General features: G+C 44.1%; 1 protein-coding gene across 1 annotated transcript; it reads right to left on the minus strand.

Annotated features, from left to right (window-relative positions):
• Nucleotides 1–377: 377 nt before the first annotated feature.
• PRDM4 (PR/SET domain 4) lies at nucleotides 378–16,630 on the minus strand. The gene is made up of 11 exons (XM_063395763.1): nucleotides 16,442–16,630; nucleotides 14,777–14,910; nucleotides 13,951–14,136; nucleotides 11,157–11,951; nucleotides 7,897–8,046; nucleotides 6,626–6,744; nucleotides 5,814–5,899; nucleotides 4,732–4,859; nucleotides 3,958–4,272; nucleotides 2,636–2,804; nucleotides 378–1,555 (listed from the first exon to the last, which is right to left on the minus strand). The coding sequence occupies exons 1-11, from the start codon at nucleotides 16,450–16,452 to the stop codon at nucleotides 1,246–1,248; spliced, it is 2,403 nt and encodes an 800-aa protein (XP_063251833.1). The 5' UTR covers nucleotides 16,453–16,630; the 3' UTR covers nucleotides 378–1,245.
• Nucleotides 16,631–20,602: the final 3,972 nt, after the last annotated feature.

The raw sequence follows: 20,602 nt of genomic DNA on the forward strand, positions 1-20,602 counted from the left end.
CCTCTGGAGCTTTTTGGTCAGATACTTATCTGAGGCAAGTGTTTTCAGGTTTTAAGAGCCCTGGGCGCTCTTTAAGAGCTACAGTGTACAGGGAGAGGTACAGCTAAGCTTGGGCCATTTAGGGCCCGAAGCAGAGCCTCTTTCCCAAGGGAACCTCCCATTACCTTGTCAGAGAAGAGAGCACAGCTGAATCTTCTTTTGCTGCACAGCCAGAGGAGTGACACAGCAATTCTAGAGTTCTTTAGCTGCCCCAGTTCATGGAGGTGCTCCTACACATACCATGTCCCAGGAAAGCTTGGGAGAGGCAGATGATTAAAAAGTGGTGTTATTTCTCTCATTATTATCAGAAATAGGAACTTTTTTTTTCAGCATATGTAAATATTAAAAAATAACAGAGAAGAGCCACATTTTTAATGATTTCAAAAGAAGTAATAATCTTCATTCCATAAATAATATTAGCAGCAAACCCTCCCATCATTCTAGGTGGTAAAAGGTTTACAGCACAAGGAGTAACATATACTGTAAACACTGCCTGATCATCTGTAAGCCCCTTCCTTACTGAGTCCATACAGTCTTTATCTCTTCACCTGCTTCTGTGGGCTGTGAACTTGAGGGAGAAGAGGGGATAACTGTCCTCCAAAAACCAATGTTTGATTTTCTGTAGTGGGGTAATTACTTTGTATGCAAGTCCTGATTTTACTGGCCTTTTTTTTTCCAAACCAAAAGGTTTTGTTTCAAGAAGGAAACCTGAGCATTGAGAAGTCTTTGCTTTATGCCAAACCACATCCTTCAGTTAAAATGTTTTAAAATACATCAACAGCCACCACCATTTTTCCTTGTTTCTCTTCATGTCACACCTGGGGCAGTTAAGGACAGTTGGCTTACAGGTCACTGCAATCCCTCAGCTACATTTCTGGTCTGTGGCTCTTTGCTCGAAGGGCTATGCGAGGTGTGTCACATGTCCTGGCACTGGATGGATTCATCTCAGTGTTTTGGAGAAGAATTATGCACAGCGTCTGTGAAAGAAATCTTGCTTCACATTTCCTTCTTAGCGACTCTTCACTTGTACGTGCATGATCCAGTCTTGTTCAGTGTTCTGGCTACAGATTATAGTAAGTGGTGGTAGTGTGGAGACAAAAACAGATGGAAAGCTCCTCACCTGATGTACACTGGTGACTGGGGAAACAAGGAAGAGGGTCTTTTCATTCCCTACTTATAATATGCAAGAAAGTTTCCCTCTCTTCTTTATTTGTGTCCAGAGAGAACATCACCTGTTGAATAGACTCCACTGTTAATCCTACAGTCTTCAGTCCTCATAGAGTCTATCAATTCCTCCTCTGAATCCTCTTCCTCTTCCTCCTCTGGGGCTGACAGACTGGATGTGGGTCCTTTACATATTTTTAAGTGTCGAGTGAGGTGATATTTGGTTAGATAAGCCTTGGAGCATTTTTCACAGACATAGTCCCTCTTTCCTTCATGTGAATTGAGATGCTTCTTCAAGTGATTTGTCCTCAGAAACAGCTTGTCACACTTGGGGCACTTGATCTGCCGTTCTCTGCAAGACACAAAAAATGAGTTTACTCCTGCCACAAGGCAGCTGGTATTAAAATGCTGATTAAGGTGCATGTTCTAGCAAGGACAGAGATACAGCCCTTGATGGAAAGGTCAGTTTCCTTCCCACCCTGAATAAAGGGGGGTGGGGAGGAGGCAGGGAAGAACAAGTAAGGAAACAAGCATGTTAACAACCCTCAGTCTGTAAATGCTACGCAGAGGAGCTTACCAGAGTGCAACAAATTCTATAATGACACTGCATAATACCTCCCAGCAGTAGTGCTCCTGGCTTGGGCTGTAGGAACGAGCAGCAAAGCTAGTCTGTGCTTCTGTCTGCCTCTCTCTCACTCATGCTGGCTGCACTACACTGGGTCCTAGCCAGCATGACAGAAGCAGCAGTGGATTCCAACTAAGTATAAAAATCAGATGCTGAAAATGAAATAAGCAAAGGACTACCTTTGAGCAAGCAGCTTTTAAGGAGGACCTTGCATTGGGAATAAATGTACAGGTTGGAGAGATTCTCAGAGCAAAAGACCTGACCTGGCAGAGGGCTGTGGGTAGGAATCTGCTCTACAGGAGGAGCAAGAGAGCAAGCAATTGAATGAGACCTGCAGGGAGAAAAAGGGCTGGGAATGGCTGCACCACACCCCTACAGCAAACAGGCAGAGTTCACTAACAAGGTACTTGTGACAATAGCACGGAAAAGTTTGTCTTTCGTGGTCATGTTGGGACGTGGAAACAGTTCTTAGCAAAGAATGAAATGTAAATCAAACAACCCCCTTCCTCTTGAAAAGGATGAACACTCTGGACTGCTATTTCACAACAGAAGGAGCATGCTTGGAATTTACTAAGATATTGTCACTAAGATATGAGAGTGTTACTGAGATATTACAAACACTAAAACTCCACAACTGCAGCCAGTAAAGCGAGGACTTTGTCTAGAGTGACTTCTTGGTCATTTCAGAGGATGAAACTACCTATGCTCCCTAGGCCAAACTATTTGCAAACTGGAGATTGTTACAGGCTGTTCATCTTTGTTATTTCTTGCACTGGCCACTCCAACAGTTCCTGTGAGGTCACTTACTGTGTGTGAGTGAGGACGTGCTGCTTGAGGTCCTGCCTCCGCATGAAGAGCTTCTCACAGTAATCACACTTGAGGTTCTTCTCGCCGGTGTGGATCACCATGTGCGACTCCAGGTGAGCCTTCTGCGTGAACGATTTGTCACAGAGGGTGCAGCGGTAATTCTTCTGACCTAGGAGTACACAGGGACACCCACAGATTGGCACTCAGTGTCCCACGAAATGCAGTAAGCAAACAAGCCTGACCATTGCTGAAAAATTAAATTTTACCATGAAGAAAAGGCAGATTCTTTGTGAACATCACTTGTTTTCTCCTTCAGTTCCTTCAGACTCAGCATAAAGGCCTACTTAGTTCCAGTCTATATTTAGCTATGCAAAAAACCAGGCAGCTGACTTCATCATTCCCAAAGCTTTTCATCCTGTACTCCATGCCCTCAAGCAAAGAAAACAATGTCACAATACTCTTTCAAACTACTGGTGGCCTAGTGGGATGCACCTGTCTGCACTTAGTCCTTCTGAGCACTGCTGCTTGTTGTTTCTCCAGTGCTCATGGTCAGCCAGCCTTTCTTGTGAGGCAGGGTTTATGCTTCTTGTCCACACCAACTGTGCCTCCCTGTTCTGGACATCAAAACAACCCCAGCAGCTCTGTACATTTTTCCATCAAGAGATTCAGGCAAGCACTTAAAAAGACTAGACTTATCCAAAATGAATTCTTCAGTAAAAACAATGGCAGCTTCTTTTGTAACAGTTACCATGGTAACCATCTAGTTACTGTACATTATTACATCCCTATCCTCACTGATTTCCCACAGGAATTTTATCTGATGCCTTACTGGAGCCCAACCACATTTGATGCAATGCACTGTCTTTGTCTGCAAAAACAAGTTCTCTCATCTAACAAACACACAGGTACAAACCTCACTGGCCCTTTGATAACTTCTGTGTTTTATCCCATTCTTCAACTTATCAGTACTTCTGTTGTTCTTTGCCAGAAATAGTTCAAAACCCCAGCATGCTACTGAGTTCAGACTAAGTTTGAATACCACTTGAATCCCACCCCACTGAGTATTCTGTAGTCGTGTATGTTAACCATCACATTAGTATTTGATCAGTCCATTAGAACTCCTGACTGCTGAGCCTACAACTTCTTATGCTTGACTTGAGAGCACTGAACTCCAGCTTTGTAATGTGAATTTTGTGATTTCCCAATAAGGAATACTGAAAAAAACCCCCAGGCAAAAATACCCACACTGTCTCCTATCTACTGCTGGCCTGTACCTTGACCTTCACCCTCTCCCCTGTCCTCACACAGGCATCAGCCCTCACCTGTATGGATCTTGAGGTGTGTCCGTAAGTTGCTTGGATCGCTGAAGGCTTTGCTACAGAAATCGCACTTGTGCGGCTTCATGCCCATGTGCCCCATGAAGTGCACGTGCAGCTTGGAAGGGGAGATGAAAGCCTGGGGGCACATGGAGCACTTCCACTTCCTTTCCTTGCCATGGCCTGGCCCGTGGTTGCTGCTGTGCCCCTGAGTGGGGAGGTGGTTGTGAATATGGCTGCTCAAATGGGCCTTGAAGTCCGCGTAGGAAGCGCATTCCTTCCCGCAGTGGCAGACATGCACGTCTGGATGCTCAGGGACACCTTTGGGCACAAAAGCATCACTTGTAATGAGGCACAGTAAGGCCTAACAGAGCTTGAGCAAGGACCACACTAACATTTAGTCTGTGGTAGCAAAGCCAGGTGCAGAGATTTTCACCTCTGTTCTTTTCAGCTCCTGTGTTGCTTTCCAGCTGTTTCAGGTAGGTCATTTGAAATATTTTGAGGGGCCGAACTTTGGAACAGTTTTGAGCACAGCTCCACTAAAACGATTTTTCTTCAAAACTGTGATCTTTTACTACTAATCAGTAGAATTAAGTAGGGAAATGTTTCTTTTAAATGGTGGTACTCTGTAGTCATGAAATGTAAAAGATTATGACACTCACCAATGGGAACTGAGAAGAACAGAATGCACTCTCAAGTCACAGAGCGCAGAGATGGCACTGAAAGGGAATTCAAGCTGGGTAGTCCCTGCAAAGCCAACAAAAATGACCTCTTACTCACCAAGCTGTTGTGCATAGTCCCGACTGTAATAGAAGAGAAGCTCGTGTTCAGGGGGGATGTCCCGAGAGGTGCAGAAGTAAATTTTTCCATCATGAGGATAAGCTACCAGGTTCTGCTCCTCCCGGTTCCTGCAGCAATAACAACAGTTAGGAATAAAAGCCCTTCAGAAGTAATGACTGGAGGGGGAGGAGAAGGAAAAAATAAAAGGGAAGAGGGAGAAGGAAAAAGGAAAAATTCCTATAAAAAGGTAGTAAGAACCTCAGTACTTGACAGCATATTATAAAAACTTTCACATCTGTCACTTCTGTCCTTATTTATTAAAGGAAAGAAAAACTAGACCTTCAGAACCAATCTCCTCTACCCAATGATGCATTTCTTACACTACTTCTGAGAAAATTATTAATAGACATTCAAGTGGGCTGAGAAAAGTGAGTTTATGATCTCCTAAAAAACTACAAAAATCTATGTATTTTTCATACACATAGATTCTTCATATACATAGATTCATTTACATAGATATATCCCTTAAGAAATAGAGAATGCATGATGGAAAAAATATCAGTAATGTCTTAAAGCAAAATTATCTTTAAAAAGTCCTCTTGAGGATCATTTCCTCAAGACGTGGTCATTCATCTATTGAAGCAGTATGTTTGTTTCCACTATCTGAAACCAGCAAAAGTTCTGCACCACTGCAATGGGAGATCAATTAAGCATTACACTTCTTGACTCCTGCATATGAGAACAATGAAATGAACTGCAGGGACACTTACTTTGTGTCACAGAGAAATAAGAAAGGTTCAGCTCTCTCAGTGGACCATGGATGGACCAATACTTAGGCCAGCCTGGATATTTTTCATCACAGATTCCAGAAAGACTGAAAAGGATACATCTCCCAAGCTGTAGGGGCTTGGAACTTGGCCAGAAGAACTCAGGGACACTTTGATAATAAAGTATTAAAATCAAAAGGACAGTCAAGGTCAACTTCAGTTGAATGAAGGTCAATCTTCATCCTCCAGTACAGCTTCCTATGCGCCCACAGCTCAGACTCAAAGCTACTTAGCACAGTACAAAGTGGCTCTCACCTGGCTTTGTGTACAAACATCATCCAGTTACATTCATTTTCATCAGCTGTGATGATGCAGAACTCCAGGACACCGTTGTGATAGATCTACCAGGAAAAACAAATGCAACCTTAGGACAAAACACAGCAATAAATGCAGTGAAAGCCAGCCTCTTTCTTTAGGAGAGGATATGTTTATCTACAACAAGTATATTTCCACTGCCACTGCCAACACCACAGTCCTGTTTTCATTCCTTACTTTCCTCTTCACACAGACACCTTGACCTCTGCTACCCAGGAGGCCAGAAAACCTGTTTATCAGCATCTTTCTCCCCTTTACCTCCCAGCAGAAATGCATTTGGCTGCTTTTCTTAAAAACCAAGTCTTGTGAATAACAAAATCTGGGCAAACAGTACATGTTTTATTTATACAAGTCAGATTTACTTTCTGAAAACAAAATGATGGGGAAAAGAAAGCTTTAAATTGGCTTTCCAAAAACAAATAATTATTCACCTGGTGGAACTTTCAATGAACAGAGATACAAAACAAACAACTGCTGCCTAGTAATTCATATACAATATCTGCTACAACTTCACACAGACACTGAAACCACATATAGCCCTTTAAAAGAGAAGGTATTAAAGAAGCTTTTTGTATTTCAGGACTGACTACCAGCATACTGCAAGGTGTACAGCTCTGCTGTGCTGATACTAAGAATTAAACAAACTGCATTACTTTTGACTTTTGGCAAGAATGACGTTAAAGTTGCTGTCGTGGTAGCTTTCACCAGATGGAGGCATGCTGGCAGGCTCTGTGAGCTGTAACACCACTGACCTTCCAGATGTGACTGGCTGCTTTGTCTGTCCAGTCGGCCACCTCCAGAGAATGGCTCTGCTGCCCGATCAAAGGTCCGAAACAAGTCCTCACAGGAATGGTTTCTCGTGTCCACACACCTATCATTAGAGGACCAAACTCTGAAGAAGTCAATTATTTAAACAACTAATCATGCATAATAAGCAAGTGGGAGGTTTATGAGGTAATGCTCCAGAGGTACTATCTATGCATAAGATCATCAAAGCTTCTACTTCACATGTGAAACACACCTATGGCAGAGACAAGAACCACCACCACCACATGACACTAATGGGAGCCGCTTTGGTGTAATTACAAATGTTTATTTGGTCAAAAGCAAGTAATTTACTTTTCAGTAAGCTATAAAACTAATATCCTAGCCACTTGTACCAATTAAAGTTCTCATGGCACTTTCTGCAGAAGCAGAAAATACTAGTTTCAGTAACTACATTTTGCCTACCTAATCCCCAGGAATTTCCAGAATTGTTGCTGGGCATTGTTAAGCAGCTTCTGCATTTCTCCCCAGAGCCAGCTGTATTTCTGTCATGGGCAGAGGGATTCCTGCATGTATATTATTTATTATTAAACATTTTTATATATATACATATATAGGTCTACATGAATACACTGAATAGCTCTTAGGAATAAACTGGAAACTAGTGCAGCTTGAAAAGTAATCTACTCTGAACAAGCAGCATCACTAAGCAAGCCAATAATGACATTCTTCTCTAGCCTTCAGATCCTTAGGGTACTGCACTGCACTCCACGATTTCCAGGTGACAGTGACGTGAAATATAGTAACAAGGTCCACATCCAGTGACAAGGTCACAGTCTACACGCCAAATGTGAAAAAAACAGAGGCACTTGTGATCAATACTCCAATGAGAGCACCCAGAGGTAGCAATGAACAAGAAGACATAATTCTCCTCTATTACTCCTAATTGTCACCTTCCCCCAAACTGCAATTGCCGCATTGTTTTCTTATCAAAGTTGTGCCTGAGCTGTTTAGCACGTACCTTGCCTGACCTTAAGAAGTGTCACTCTGTGGAAGCAGCCCTACAGTATAGCTGAAGTCTATGCAGTAACCAGACTACAAGGAGCTCTTGGATAATACAAGTCAGGGTGATTACAGAAGAAGGAAGCCTCTCTCTTGCAGTGTTTCTTTCCCACATTAATCTCCCTATGGTTTTGGATTTCAGGCAGTGAGTGTATTTCACAGTGCTGCAGGGAGGTGCACAGTAATGCGATCTTACCCGCCTCAGCTCCCATTATGGACTGCCGCAGGAGCAGCTGCTTCGGCAGGGACAGCCTGGCTCGGCTCTCGATGGGGCTATCGGGGACAAAGGTGACGGGCCCGTGGTCCGGGCAGTCTGAGGGATACGCCTTGTCACACAGCGTGCACCCTGCAGAGACAGGAGGGGACAGCAGGCATTGAAAACATACAGCAGCTCTACAGTGCAATCACTCCCTACCAACCCCTTCAGCTCAGCTCCTGCCAAGGGCTGCTTCTATCATGATCAACTCGTCCACTTACCAGCTTTTACTCAGAAGAATATGGATCATATTGTGACTGTCAGGTGGGCACTGGCATACATGTCAGTTTATATCAATTTAGGTCAAATGAGCAGATCTCCATCTACCTTCCTCGTGGTAAATTGATGACCTAGACTCCAGACTATCCCTACAGGGGCATCTAGCAATGGGACAGAGCCCACTCTGCATCAAAGCTACCACAAAATGGATGACAGCCTCCCCGGTGCTGGTGGTAATGCTGGTGATGGAAGAGCTTCACAATTTCACTCTGATCACAAGTGAAATAAACTCTACTGGCAGAAAAATCTAAGACAAACAAAACCAAACACCTTCTAACTGGTTACATTTTTGGAATTAATCAGAAACACTTCTTACATGTAGAACCTCAAGGTTATCCATGCAAATGGAGCAGTCAGGTCATCCTTCTAAAATTTTTCAAACATGAACCACAAATCCCCTTACCTCCATTTAAATTCAGACAATGTGTAAATCACAGCAGCAAAAACCTGACCTCTCTGCTGTTTTTGAAAGTCTCACTGCAGTAAACTCATGCAGTGTGAGTATGCCACTGAATGAATGCAACAAAAACAAAAACCCAAGAAGAATCAGTAGCATCACTTTTCCCAATCCATCATTCATCAGAAATATTGTTATAAAAGAAACCAATGAAAGTCTTCAGTCAGTCTAATAAATCTGAGGGAAAATACAGCATTAAAAATGCTCTCTAAAGCCTTACAATTTCATCTAGAGAAATGATGTCATTTCAATTCTCTGCAGATGGAGCAACCAACACCTACTCAGCAACCACTCTCCCGATAAATAATTATTCTTCCGAAGAAGCAAGATGTCCAAATAATTAATCAGGATCTCCACAAAGACCTTCTTTGGCCTCTTGATGACCCAGGTCCAGTATAAAAGAGCTATCGCAGAAGTAGCCTTCTGCAGGCCTGAACAGCAGCTCCATCCTTATGTGCTTAAAGATATTTTTCAGATACTTCCTTGATATACCAGGGTACCAGAATCTGACCTCATATAAAATACAGTTTGAGCAACTACACATTAACAGATAGGAAAGTACTCCAAAAATTATCAGGTAGAGCCTATGTAAGCATTATTTCATGTGCACAGATGACATGTAGGAGTAAAGCAACATCAGGCAGACCTGAGTAATGAGAACCACTGGGTGGAACAGCTGCATTTAAGCATTGCCTGGCAGACACACACTATGGGTCTGCAGACCAGCTCCAAGGAGAGGCAGAGGAAGAGGAGTTCTAGGCATGGCACATTTCCACTTGGAGAAGTTCAACCATTCATACATTTTTAAGATGTTGGGAAAAAAAATTCTCACATTCTGCAGAAAATGAAATATAATTTCCATTATTGTCCTTGCCAAATCATTAAAAAAAGAAAATCAGTGATTACTTCTCTGATTTGGATACCTAGAACTGTCAACAAAGATGACAAAAAAAACCCGTTTCTTAAAAGTTTTGCAAACATTCAAGACTAGCAAAGGCACACTTTTTATTTCCTGCTTGGGACCAGTAAAGAGTTTTCTGAAAAAGGCCCTGACTTCTGCCATCTCAGTGAGGAAAAACTACTAAGGGGCTCTAAAAAATCTCCCTGTCCTTGCTGTCACCTGTCTGGACATAAATTCCTGTTTATTCAGGTGAAGTTTAAAAACATCAACAAAAAGTTAAAATTTAAACCTCCCCACGTCAAGAATCTGTTTTGCTAATCACATGCAAGCACAAGGCATGCAGCAGTCATTTTAACGTCCTACCAAAGGGGAGAATTGTCTGGAAAACAGCTTAGAACTATGTTAAGTATAACAACAAAAAGCTGGCACATCAAATCTCACTTTTAAAGAGAGAAAGAGAACTGATTTCACCACAAACGTTTGGATCATTGTCTAACATGCAACACATGCTTGTAGGAACCTCTGAGTGCATCGACTATAAAACTCTTCCTCTGGGAGCTGTGAATTCATCATAGTTCTATGCCCACCTGATTTGAAGTTGTATTTTATCCCACAGAATGAAATCTTAATAAATTAATCCAAATGTCTGACTGACTAGACACTACACTAAACTGCACCTCTCCCCTCGTAACCAAGGCACTGTATCATTCAATTTCTTACAATATGTTCCACAAGCAAAGCAAGCCATTAGGTTCTGGCAGTTGTAGGGCCAGACAGGATGAAGAGCAGCACTCAGCAATGCTACCACAGATAATAAAAATTAATATAAAAGCGGCCTTATGTTTCAGTGGCAGGAAGCCAGACATCTGCAGGTGAAAGTTCAAATCTCTCTCCCAGCAAATGAGACCTTCTCAGTCCCCTAACACCTCTCCTTGAACGGTAACAGGACTGGCAATACAATACCCAGTGTTCCTCTCTTCCTATGAGATCCACTAACCTCGGGACTAAAGTACTTTGATGAGAATAATTAGAAATATTATAAAGTTCCTTCCCTCTCTGCTCTTTTTTCCTGTTTAGAGCACTTTCATGATGATTGTTCATGGTTTAATATAAATTCTGCAAAAGCACACAATGTCATACTCAACAATTACACCCATTTGATGAAAAGTATGGCTTGTGGTGGTGCTTGTTGTGTATTTTTAATGGAGCGAGAAGAGTCACTGGTGATGTGACTTTATAAAAACAGAAGTCTCATTGGAAAGGATATCAAGCATATCCACAAAATCAAGAACTTCATCAAGACTCAGCTTCCAGCCTCATGGCAGTATGGGAAATGGATACAAAGAGAATTATGCTAAAACATCCTACAATGACTTCTACTACCTCCAACTACTGTTATTTCAGAACACCTAATCTGGCACTGCAGGTGTTTCAAATTTTGGACTTGTTAAATACCTGGTTTTTTGATCATAAATCTGTAAGACTAGCAACCAGAGTCCTGCCACACCAGACAATGGCTACATGACAAACTCTACCCCACAAAAGCAGGAAATGTCCACTCACATATGGTAAACAAGGTTGCCATGTTCTCCTTGTTGGAATTGGAGTCTTCCATTTGCAGAGATGACGGTACAAAGGCAAGATTGTCTGCAGACACATCGACATGGCTTGGCCCCATGGCTACTTCCTGACTTATGGAAGACACTGCCACGGGCTCCAGGCTGAGACCCACTTCATGCAAGGCTACTGAGTCCAGAGAAGCGAGGTTGTGTGAGGTAGGGAGCGCCACACTCACAGAGTTGGTGCTCATGGCCACAGTATGAATGGGGTCATTTAGTGTGCTGTCCGATATCCCTGTCACCCGCCCAGCAATGTGGTCGGGCTCCATGACAACAGGGAGTTCCAAAGTGCTACCGTGAATGGGAATGACACCGCCGTGTCCCACAGTGTCTGATGTTAAGTTACTCCCCACTGCGTCTACGGCTAAAGATTCGTGGCTCCGGGAGCCGTTCGGGATCTGCGTGTGATCCCCAGCTACATCATCCATTGTCAGCTCCTCTGCCATCCCTTCTGTGGAGATGGGGCTGGTTACCCTCGAAACGCTCTCCATGGTGATTGCAGTGTCCAGTGCTACCTCGTGGCTGTCACTAGGATGCAGATTTTGAGGACCATGTGTGTTCACTGTGCGGGAGTCCATGGAGACAATCCCCGGTTCCAGCCCCACGGTCCCACTGGGCTGGTAGGGATCCAGGGCTGAGGGATTGTTGGACACTGACAATGCTGGATTGCTGTCAACATTTATAGTGTTGGGATGGATGTACTGAGGTGGTGGTCTGTCAGCCAAGTAAGATAAGATACCTGATAGGAAAAGAGGGAGAAAAAGAAGGGAGTGAGATTACGTCAGTTTTCAAATCTTGAATAAAAATCATTTGAAGCATAATACACTGAGACACAGATCACGTTCTCTACATTATTTCCAATTAAAATCCACTAATTCTAAAATGTGGCTCACAAACATATGCAAGCCTAACACTCTTATCAAAGTACCACTTAACAACTAATTCCAAGTTTCCACCAACAGAGCAAGTCTCTAGTTATTTCTCAAGCTCTGAACAGCCAAGCTAATAGCAGAATTCCACCTAGGCTACTCAGTACAAAGATCTAATGAGAAAGAGGTTCATCACATTTTAGGCTTAATATTTCATTCCCAAGAAACAGCCCACAAAGAATGAAGGACTGCTAGTGGAGTCTATAATTTGGTAATTCCTGGGTCATCTTTGCTAGAAGCAGAAACAATTCTCCAGGACACCTAGTTTTTTATTAGGTATTCAAATTTTAACAATGACTACTTCCTTCCTCTAAGACTAAGTGACATAACTGTCCATCACAGAGGTCATCAACTGCAATTCTGAAGGACAAAGACAAATTCTCTCACAGATTTCATGAATCATTTGCTCTCTTTCCTTGCATGAAAGCATGTTGTTTCTCCTAAAACAATAGTTAGGTTGAATTTAAATCAGAAACCCTACCATCTTTTCTGGTAGTTCTGGGAAGCTTCTCAACATCAAACAACCTTGAAACTAAGATATGAAGAAACACTAAACTGTGTTTACATACTAAAAACAAACAAAAAATTCTTGGAAGAAATACAACAGCACATTCAAGTAAACATTATTTCCAGCAGAGACAGTGGCAGATTTTGCAGATTCTGCAAGATCTGATTCAGCAGGTTTCTTTTTAGCCTTCAGTCCTAGGAGCCTCTTGTTCTGTAAGAGTTTTCCATTCAAATATGTTTGTTACTACAAGGATGCAAGCACAGACATTCTGCAGCACAACAAGCCAAGAAATAAACAGTTTAATTTAATCAGCTGCATCAAATATTTCTGCATGCAATGCTGTCTTGTGGCTTGAGCACAGAGGATCCTTGATGGCAGCAAGATGACTGACATAAGAACCCTATGAAACATCACAGGAAGATTATTCCAGCTCTGAAGAATGGCAAATGCCTTTTGTCGTAGTGCACAGTCTCCTTGTCTACTCTTTGGCAACTAAACAGGCAGGCATGCAATGCAGTAGGAAAGGTTATTCCTAAGCAGCTGGAAAGTTCAGCCATCAGTCAACAGGTAGCTGCACGAGACCTGGGCTGCTACAGTTTATTCCTAACCCATGCTGAACCTACAACACTCAGTGAGTCACCTTGAAGAAGTCTAACTACCCCTTCCACCCTTTTATTCTTAGCTACCAAACAAACCAGGACTGCATTTAAAGTTCCAATTTCTGTGTTTTCATACACTAACATGTAAAATTTTACATTTATACTCCAAAGCATTTGTGAGACAGGAATCAAGATAGAAGTCAGTCCGTTGGGCCTTTGGAAGTCAACCTTGAAGAAAAATGAGGAAAAAATGTGCCATGCGTTAAATAGGTGGGAAAGCGCCCAACACCACAGCTGATGTCTTGCCCTCTTCGAGCTTTGAACTACTGTGACCTCCCATTATGCACATATTAAATATTTCTTCAGACTACAGGAGAAGAAAAACAGAAGCAACTTCCAAGCTACGAGCCATTGGAGACAGAAACCAGGCATGCTTTGACTTCTGTTAATGCTAATGTCAAAGCAGGAGGAGCAATCAAAGGTTGGATTTAAATAGATAATGCCCTGCAATTCTTATCATACACAAATATAGAAACAGATACCTGAAAAGAAAGGTGTGTAAATGACACAACACTCTCCAGACAAACTCAGGGAAACAACAGCTCTGCCACACTGTCAGTCATGCCTGCTTCAGGACAGAAACAGACAGCTCTTGAAACAGTTTCTCTTTCTGTTCCCATCCATCAGCACCAAAGCACTTACCAGGTAGAATGTGTCTGAAATAGCTGCTCTCCAGGTGAGGGTATGGTGGTGGAGGTAGAGTGTAGTTTCTCTCTGGTAGACCACACATCACTCCTCGATCTCCAATACCCATTGGGAGCATCAGAGATAGAGCAGAGGGCAAGGAACTCAAGGAGGGGCCCAGGTTTGGAATTGCAACAGGCAAGCCTGCAAGAGAAAATGCCCGTTAAAATTCAATAGAACACCACATGTCCTAACAAAGAGGTTACTAATTCCCCAGGAGCTCTTGCCCTAAGGAAATACAGCATAGGACTGTCCAAGTAAGGTGCCAGGCATCAAAAAAAGGATCAGGATTACTTATCATAGCACCGAGAGGTATGCCTGAATATGACTAAATCTTTTTTGGTATGTTTTGTAGGGCTTGCTTCTATTCGACAACTGTAATGGACTTCTGCCTGTGCTGCCCCCTGGGAAGAAGAGCTATGAAAACAGTTTTGCTTTACAAGTGATTTTTCACCTGAGAGAAATTAGACATAGATGAAGACAGATTTTCGTCTACAGCTCTTATTTCAAAAGATTCTGATACTACTCACTCACAGTGCAAATCACCCCATTAAAACAAAACGAGGCTCCAACTAAAGTTTAAGCCTGACAAGCACTTGTGCCTTTTTCTTTGCCCACATAAGCAACAATTTATGGCTTCCCCTTTCCCAACTGTGCATCATTTCACTACTGACGGCATGACTTGCTCTCAGAGCAGGCACTCCTGCCCAGTTATGACCACTGCTGTGACAGCAGAACACAGAGCAGAGGCTGCAATAGCCTGTGTGGAACCCTCCTGTGTTACCTGGTGCTGGTATGGCGCTGTGAGTGGGTGATGCTGCCAAGCCCAAGTGACCTCCTGAGACTGGCAGGGCATTGCTCACAGAGGAAGAGGTCAGCTGGTCCATCCCTACAGGACTCAGGTTCATTTCATTCATTCTGGAGACAGGGAACAGAGAGGGGAGCAGGAAAAAGAAACAGATGCAAAAGCATTCCGGATTACTGACTGTACCGTGGTGAGGAAAGGTTGAGCAAACAAACTCAAAATCTGATATTGATGTACAAAAACTCTGCCTTAAAAAGCTATGCATAAAACACATCAGCCACTCACATGGTCATCACATATTGATCATATTAGATAGCAATAATCAGGATTAAAAAACAGCTCAGAAAGACAAATCAGACCATAGCTTCTTCCTTGCCATTCAGAAAACAAAGTCTTACTCCTAGTAGTAAAAGCCACTGTGATTAAACTATTGTGAACACTGATCCATTTACAAGCTGAATGTCAGAAATCCTCAGACAACAGCATCTGATTTATATTTCATGACTTCTGGACACCACATCCACATTCAAAACCCTGACTCTGGGGGAAAGATCACTTCAAACTAGTAACAGACACGCAACCTCTAGTACCCCATCAGTCTGAACCAGGCCAATAGTGACAAGAGCTACCACTACAAAACAGCCATAGCACAGTTTAACAGACTGCCTCAGTCTGGTTCTACATGCTCCTATCACATCAAAAATGGACACCACGGATGCCACGTTATTTCAGTGATCATCTGCACCGCTCAAGCGGGCACACACCACACCAGTAGCTCCAGGAACCATCCAACAACCCAAACCCTCAGCCTTGGTAGAAACCATGTCAACCTGGAGCACATACATGCTTTGGGTCTCAAGCTGCACATGCAGCCCAAATCAGTCCTAGGGTTGGGGACACCACGAAGACACGGTCTAGTCACACTTGTCACAATTTTGCAAGCCGTGCCTGACCTACGCTGTGCCCACCCCGGCCCTCCCACCCACACACCAGGTCTAACCAGCAGCTCTTAGGGCCAGCCAGACCTGCTGTCCCCACCGCAGCCACACACGCAACACCCTCCAGGCTGACCCAGGCCTCCCACATGGCCTCTGCCAGCAGCAGGCCCGACCTCTGCAGTACTGATGGAGAGCTGGAGCCTGGGCTGCCACTCCGCTTAGGAAAGGTACCACTCACCCAGGAAAAGCGGCCGAATCCCCCAAACTCACGCAAGTTAACAGCACAGCACAAGAGCTCAGCTTGGAAAGGGGCCCTTAAGGAACATGGAGCGCACTCGCAGCTCCTCGCAGACCACCTGCCGCCCGGAGGGCTGAGCCGCAAACGGAGTCGGCACCTCCACCGCGGCTCTGCGCACCTTGGGCACCGCGCACTCTCCCACGGCTGCCTGCCGCCCCGCCTGCCGCCGGCTCCGCAGGGACGGGCCGAGGGCTCAGCCTGCCCGGCGGGGCAGGGCATTGCCTCCCCGGCCCAGGCGGCTGCTGAGGATGGCGATGCCCGAGGGAGGGAACCGCCACCCTCGCCCCGCCTCGCCTTGGGGCCTGCGGGAGGCGCCGAACGCTCGAGGGACCCCGTTCCCTGCTCGCCCCCGAGGCCGGGTGTCCCCCGCGGCCGCGCCCGCCTCGCCCGGTGCCCCGCGGCGCTCACCTGGGGTGCATGGGGCCCGCCGGCGGAGCGCCCGCAGCCGCATCAGGGCCCTGCGCCCCGGCCCGCCGCCTGCCCCCGGCCCCGGCTCCGGCCCGGCCGCAACCCCCCACCGCCGCCGCCGCCGCCGCCGCCTCATGGGCGGGACCCGGGCGGCGCGGGCCCGGCGCGGGCGGGGAGGCGGAGGGAGGAGGGGATGGCGGGGATGGCGGAGGGAGGGGGCCGCGGCCGCTTCCGCCGCCGAGGGCCGGAGCCAGGAAGCGGCGCCGCCGCCCCGGGCTTCGCTGCTCCCCGCCCGCCCCGCATCGCCTGGCGCGAAACCCTGCCCGGGGCTTCCCGTGCCGCCTCCTCCAGGAGGGTGCGATGGCCACTCCGGTTTTCCACACAGTATTCCCACACAATGTTCCCAGCTATCTCACTGCTTTCTCGTTACACCCTCGTATCTGCTGTCATTAGAGGGTTGCGGTTTGTGTCCTGCGGTACCATCAGCACGTACGTGCCCGGGTGCCTTCTGGACATCGTCATTCAGTTATGGTTGATCATATGTGCAGTTCTGGGTGAGATGACATAGCACAGGAATCTCTTGATGTGTGGAAGCAGGTTTGCAGGTCGCTTTCGCCTGCGACACGTGGATAGTTGTCATATACGCTGCTCAAATCAATGGCCACGTTCTTCCAGTGCCGCGGCGAGCAGCTGTTCTGGAACACTGCACTGGGGTTTGGTGATCTGCTTGTGCCTGACACTTGGGTGATGCCTCATTAAATGAACAGTCCCTCGATAGGATGTCTGCACAGGAGGAAATTCAAAGTGTTTTCCTGTCTGCTCTCTCTTGATCTAAAGAACCTAAATGTAGGATCTGTAAGGATCATTCCATGACCTAAGAACCTAAATGTAGAGGTTGTTCAGCACAAACCTATCAATTCTTATGGGGGTGGAAACATACTCTCCTCCCTTGGCTTTGTCAGGAAGTGAAACAGCTTGTATATACTTCTTTTTCAACTCAGCTCTCTGTAGCTGAAGGAGAGAAATAGTTTGCTGCAGAGAGTGCTTTGTCCCATCCTGAAGTACATGTTGGAGATGTGTGGGAATTCCCTTTGGAGCTGCCTTTCTGTGTCTATGGCCTGAAACTGGGACCTGCATAATGGGTTTAGTCTAACATCTAAAGGAGTACATCTGACATCTAATTCACATTCGTCTAATGTGAATATCTAACATCTAAAGGAATACATTAAGGCAAAGTAAGTCCAGGTCTCTGTCATTCATGACCAAAAGAATAACTGACCATATTTACTTTACCACATATCCCACAACCTCATGTGTGTAGTCCCTCATATTGGTGTTAATATGTCACATCTTTCTTAGAACCTACAGTGAATGACTACAAGCCCAAAAGTCTCTCTCTTCACTTTGCATCCCCTAATAGGAGATGACAGGTGACCTTCCATTTTCAGTTATCATCCTTAAAACGTCATGGTCATACTCAGTACATCTCAGTCCTGAAATGCTGGGTCATCCCAAGTCTTCAGCTTGTCTTAATTCCAATTATGATACTGCAATTCTACAGTAGAAGTGTCCTGGCACAGAAATCTTTGCGCTATTTCAGCTGTCTGAGCTGAAAGTAATACTTTGAGCCTATGAGCCAGATTGGATGTAGTCATACGTAGATAAGAGTATTTTTTCCCACTGTCAAGCATGAGTCCTCTGAGATTCCAGCTTTTTTTGTAGTCACTTTACTCCCTTGAACTAGTGATATCTTAACTACCAGTTTAAAGCAGAAGTATCAAAGGAAGCCAGTGATAATATGAAGTGTCACTGAATGAGAAATTAATCTCTGTCTACAGAGATGTATGCTGCATGCCCAAGGTATTGTGATAAAACACATTTGGGAACTGTTTCTTCTGCAAGGAAAGATATTTTTTTAATATACCAAATGCTTTCATTATATGTGAAGTGTTTTGATAAGACACTGCACTGTGTCTCCTGAAAGTCTGGTTTATTGACATTTATAGCGGTACTTGCTGTGTGAGGAACAAATTGCTGAGTTATTTTTCAAGTTGTCTTCAAACCCTGGAGACATACAGAAAGATGAGGGAGACTCTGAAACCACAGGGGAAAGAGATGCAGTAAACATGCTTCTGTCCTTCCCTGCAGTGTGAGCCAAAGTCCCTTCTGGACCATGCCCATGTCTCAGTACTATTAGTTCTCTTCTGCAATTGCAAACCGTCCCTTGGGTTCTTTCTCACACCAAGCAGAATAACACTGGAATGAAGATTAGGCAAAAAGCCATTTACCATCAAAATCCAATTTTCTCATCACCTTTTATTGGCTTGTCAGCACTTTGCAGGTCAGTATTTTGGTGACAGTCACAGTATGAAGTCTAGGTACTCTATGTGCAGCTTTCACTTCTAGAGGTAGGGTTGGAAAGAGATGACCCATGCTTAAGGATAAAACAGGACAAGACAGACACAAACCTACTCAATCCTATATTCCTGTGCCTCACCCTCAAGCAAAGTCATTACTATAATTCTGTGAGAGCGATTAACAAGAGAATCTGTTAATTACATATTTTTGTATCTGTTAATAAATTGCAGCAGCCTAGACAACCTATATACCTAGGTGTATAATAGATAGTAGAATTTGACATAATTACAGCACAGTAAAACACAAGAAATGCACAGTATTATGAGAGTTTCAATATAAGAAATGCACAGTGTTGTGATAGTTTCTTCTTAAATTCCCTGTGTATTCTCTTATTCCTTCTCAGTAACGTGTTCACAGATAAAACAGCCAGGACATCTTCTGTTGGGAAGTTAGTGGACTTGCATGTGTTCAGCTGACTCTTGTGTTTCTACTACAATATTTCCACCAATGACTTTCTTTTCACACACAGAGGGACAGCGTCAAGGAGTAACTTTTTCTTTGAATAATTCAAAGTAATTCAAATCACTGTGTAATGTCAGTAGTATTCTTAATGGTTATGGTTCCTGTGGGAGCAGGAACATGTTGAGGGTTCTTTAGGACAAAAATTACATAGATACTGTGTTAGGATATATGCAATTAAAACCACAACTAAGTTATAACTGGAAGGAAGATGCCTAAATGTTTTATTTTTAGATATGTCAAGAGTATTTTCTGTTGGTTTTGGCTGGGTAATTAATGGCTTATAGTAAAGTATAAGAAAAGGAAAAGAACCTGTTTGAATACTGCAGATGATGGCGTGTGTAAGGAATCTCCCAGGATCCCCATTTAGACTTTGTATTTACAAACAAAACAAAACAAAACAGCAATGAAGCCAAAACCAAAAATCTAAGCAAAAGATAAACATACTCTATGTATATAAAGAACATGAGCTCTGCCATTGCAGAGCAGTGAACACCTGATTTTTACTGTCTGAAAGGCAAACCAGGCCATCTTTGTATCAGCATGGCAGATACTGCATTGTGGAGTCAAAGCTTCATCCAGACAAAGGTGTGAAGAGGACTTATTTGGAGAAACAGTGTAAGAAAGAAGATCAAAGGCTTATCTTAAAAGAGGAGCATTATTCATGTAGTCTTAATCTACTCTTAAAATTGAAAAGAATGTGTATTAGCCATTCCCTTTGGTGGTCCAGTCCTGCTACTTTCACTGTCTGCATGTGCAGACATGTTGAGACTTTGTGCAGAAGTCAGTACAGGAAGGGTAAATTGCTTTAATCCTGCACACGCTCTCAACAAGGACCTGCAGTGGGATGTAAGATGTGTTGGCCTTGCTCTGGCTCTCTGCCCAGGGGCAAATCCCTTTCCGAGCAAGTGACATCAGATTGTCAACAAGATACCACATTCATCAAAAGCCTGTGGCATATTTTCTTATTTCTTTTGCACACAAACAAATTCAGACTTCAGAGTCTATTTGATATGAGATCACCTTCAATAATTCAGGTCAACAATTAACATTTACCTGTAATTTTTCTTCATGTATTTCTCTAAAGGATTAGCAATGTAGATTTTTCTGTCAGAAGAGGTCTTTAGCACAGGTGCAATTCTGACAACTCTGGGAAGTGCTGGTGGCCTGCATTTACAGTAAACACAGAAAAGAGGTCTGGTAGCAGCGCACAGTGCATTTGCATGACAGAACTGAAAGGTAACCCTGCCTTTTGAACATGGCCAGGCTGCTGGCAGGGTCATG

This window comes from Prinia subflava, chromosome 4 (assembly GCF_021018805.1).
Source record: "Prinia subflava isolate CZ2003 ecotype Zambia chromosome 4, Cam_Psub_1.2, whole genome shotgun sequence".
Taxonomy (NCBI): Eukaryota; Metazoa; Chordata; class Aves; order Passeriformes; family Cisticolidae; genus Prinia; species Prinia subflava.

Bases quoted from the DNA above. Each gene is read 5' to 3' on its own strand.
- PRDM4 (XM_063395763.1), bottom strand. The intron at 6,745-7,896 runs GTAAGATCGCAT...CTCTAATGATAG, and splicing joins CATAATGGGAGCTGAGGCGG to GTGTGTGGACACGAGAAACC. The intron at 4,273-4,731 runs GTGAGTAAGAGG...TTGTGCCCAAAG, and splicing joins GGACTATGCACAACAGCTTG to GTGTCCCTGAGCATCCAGAC.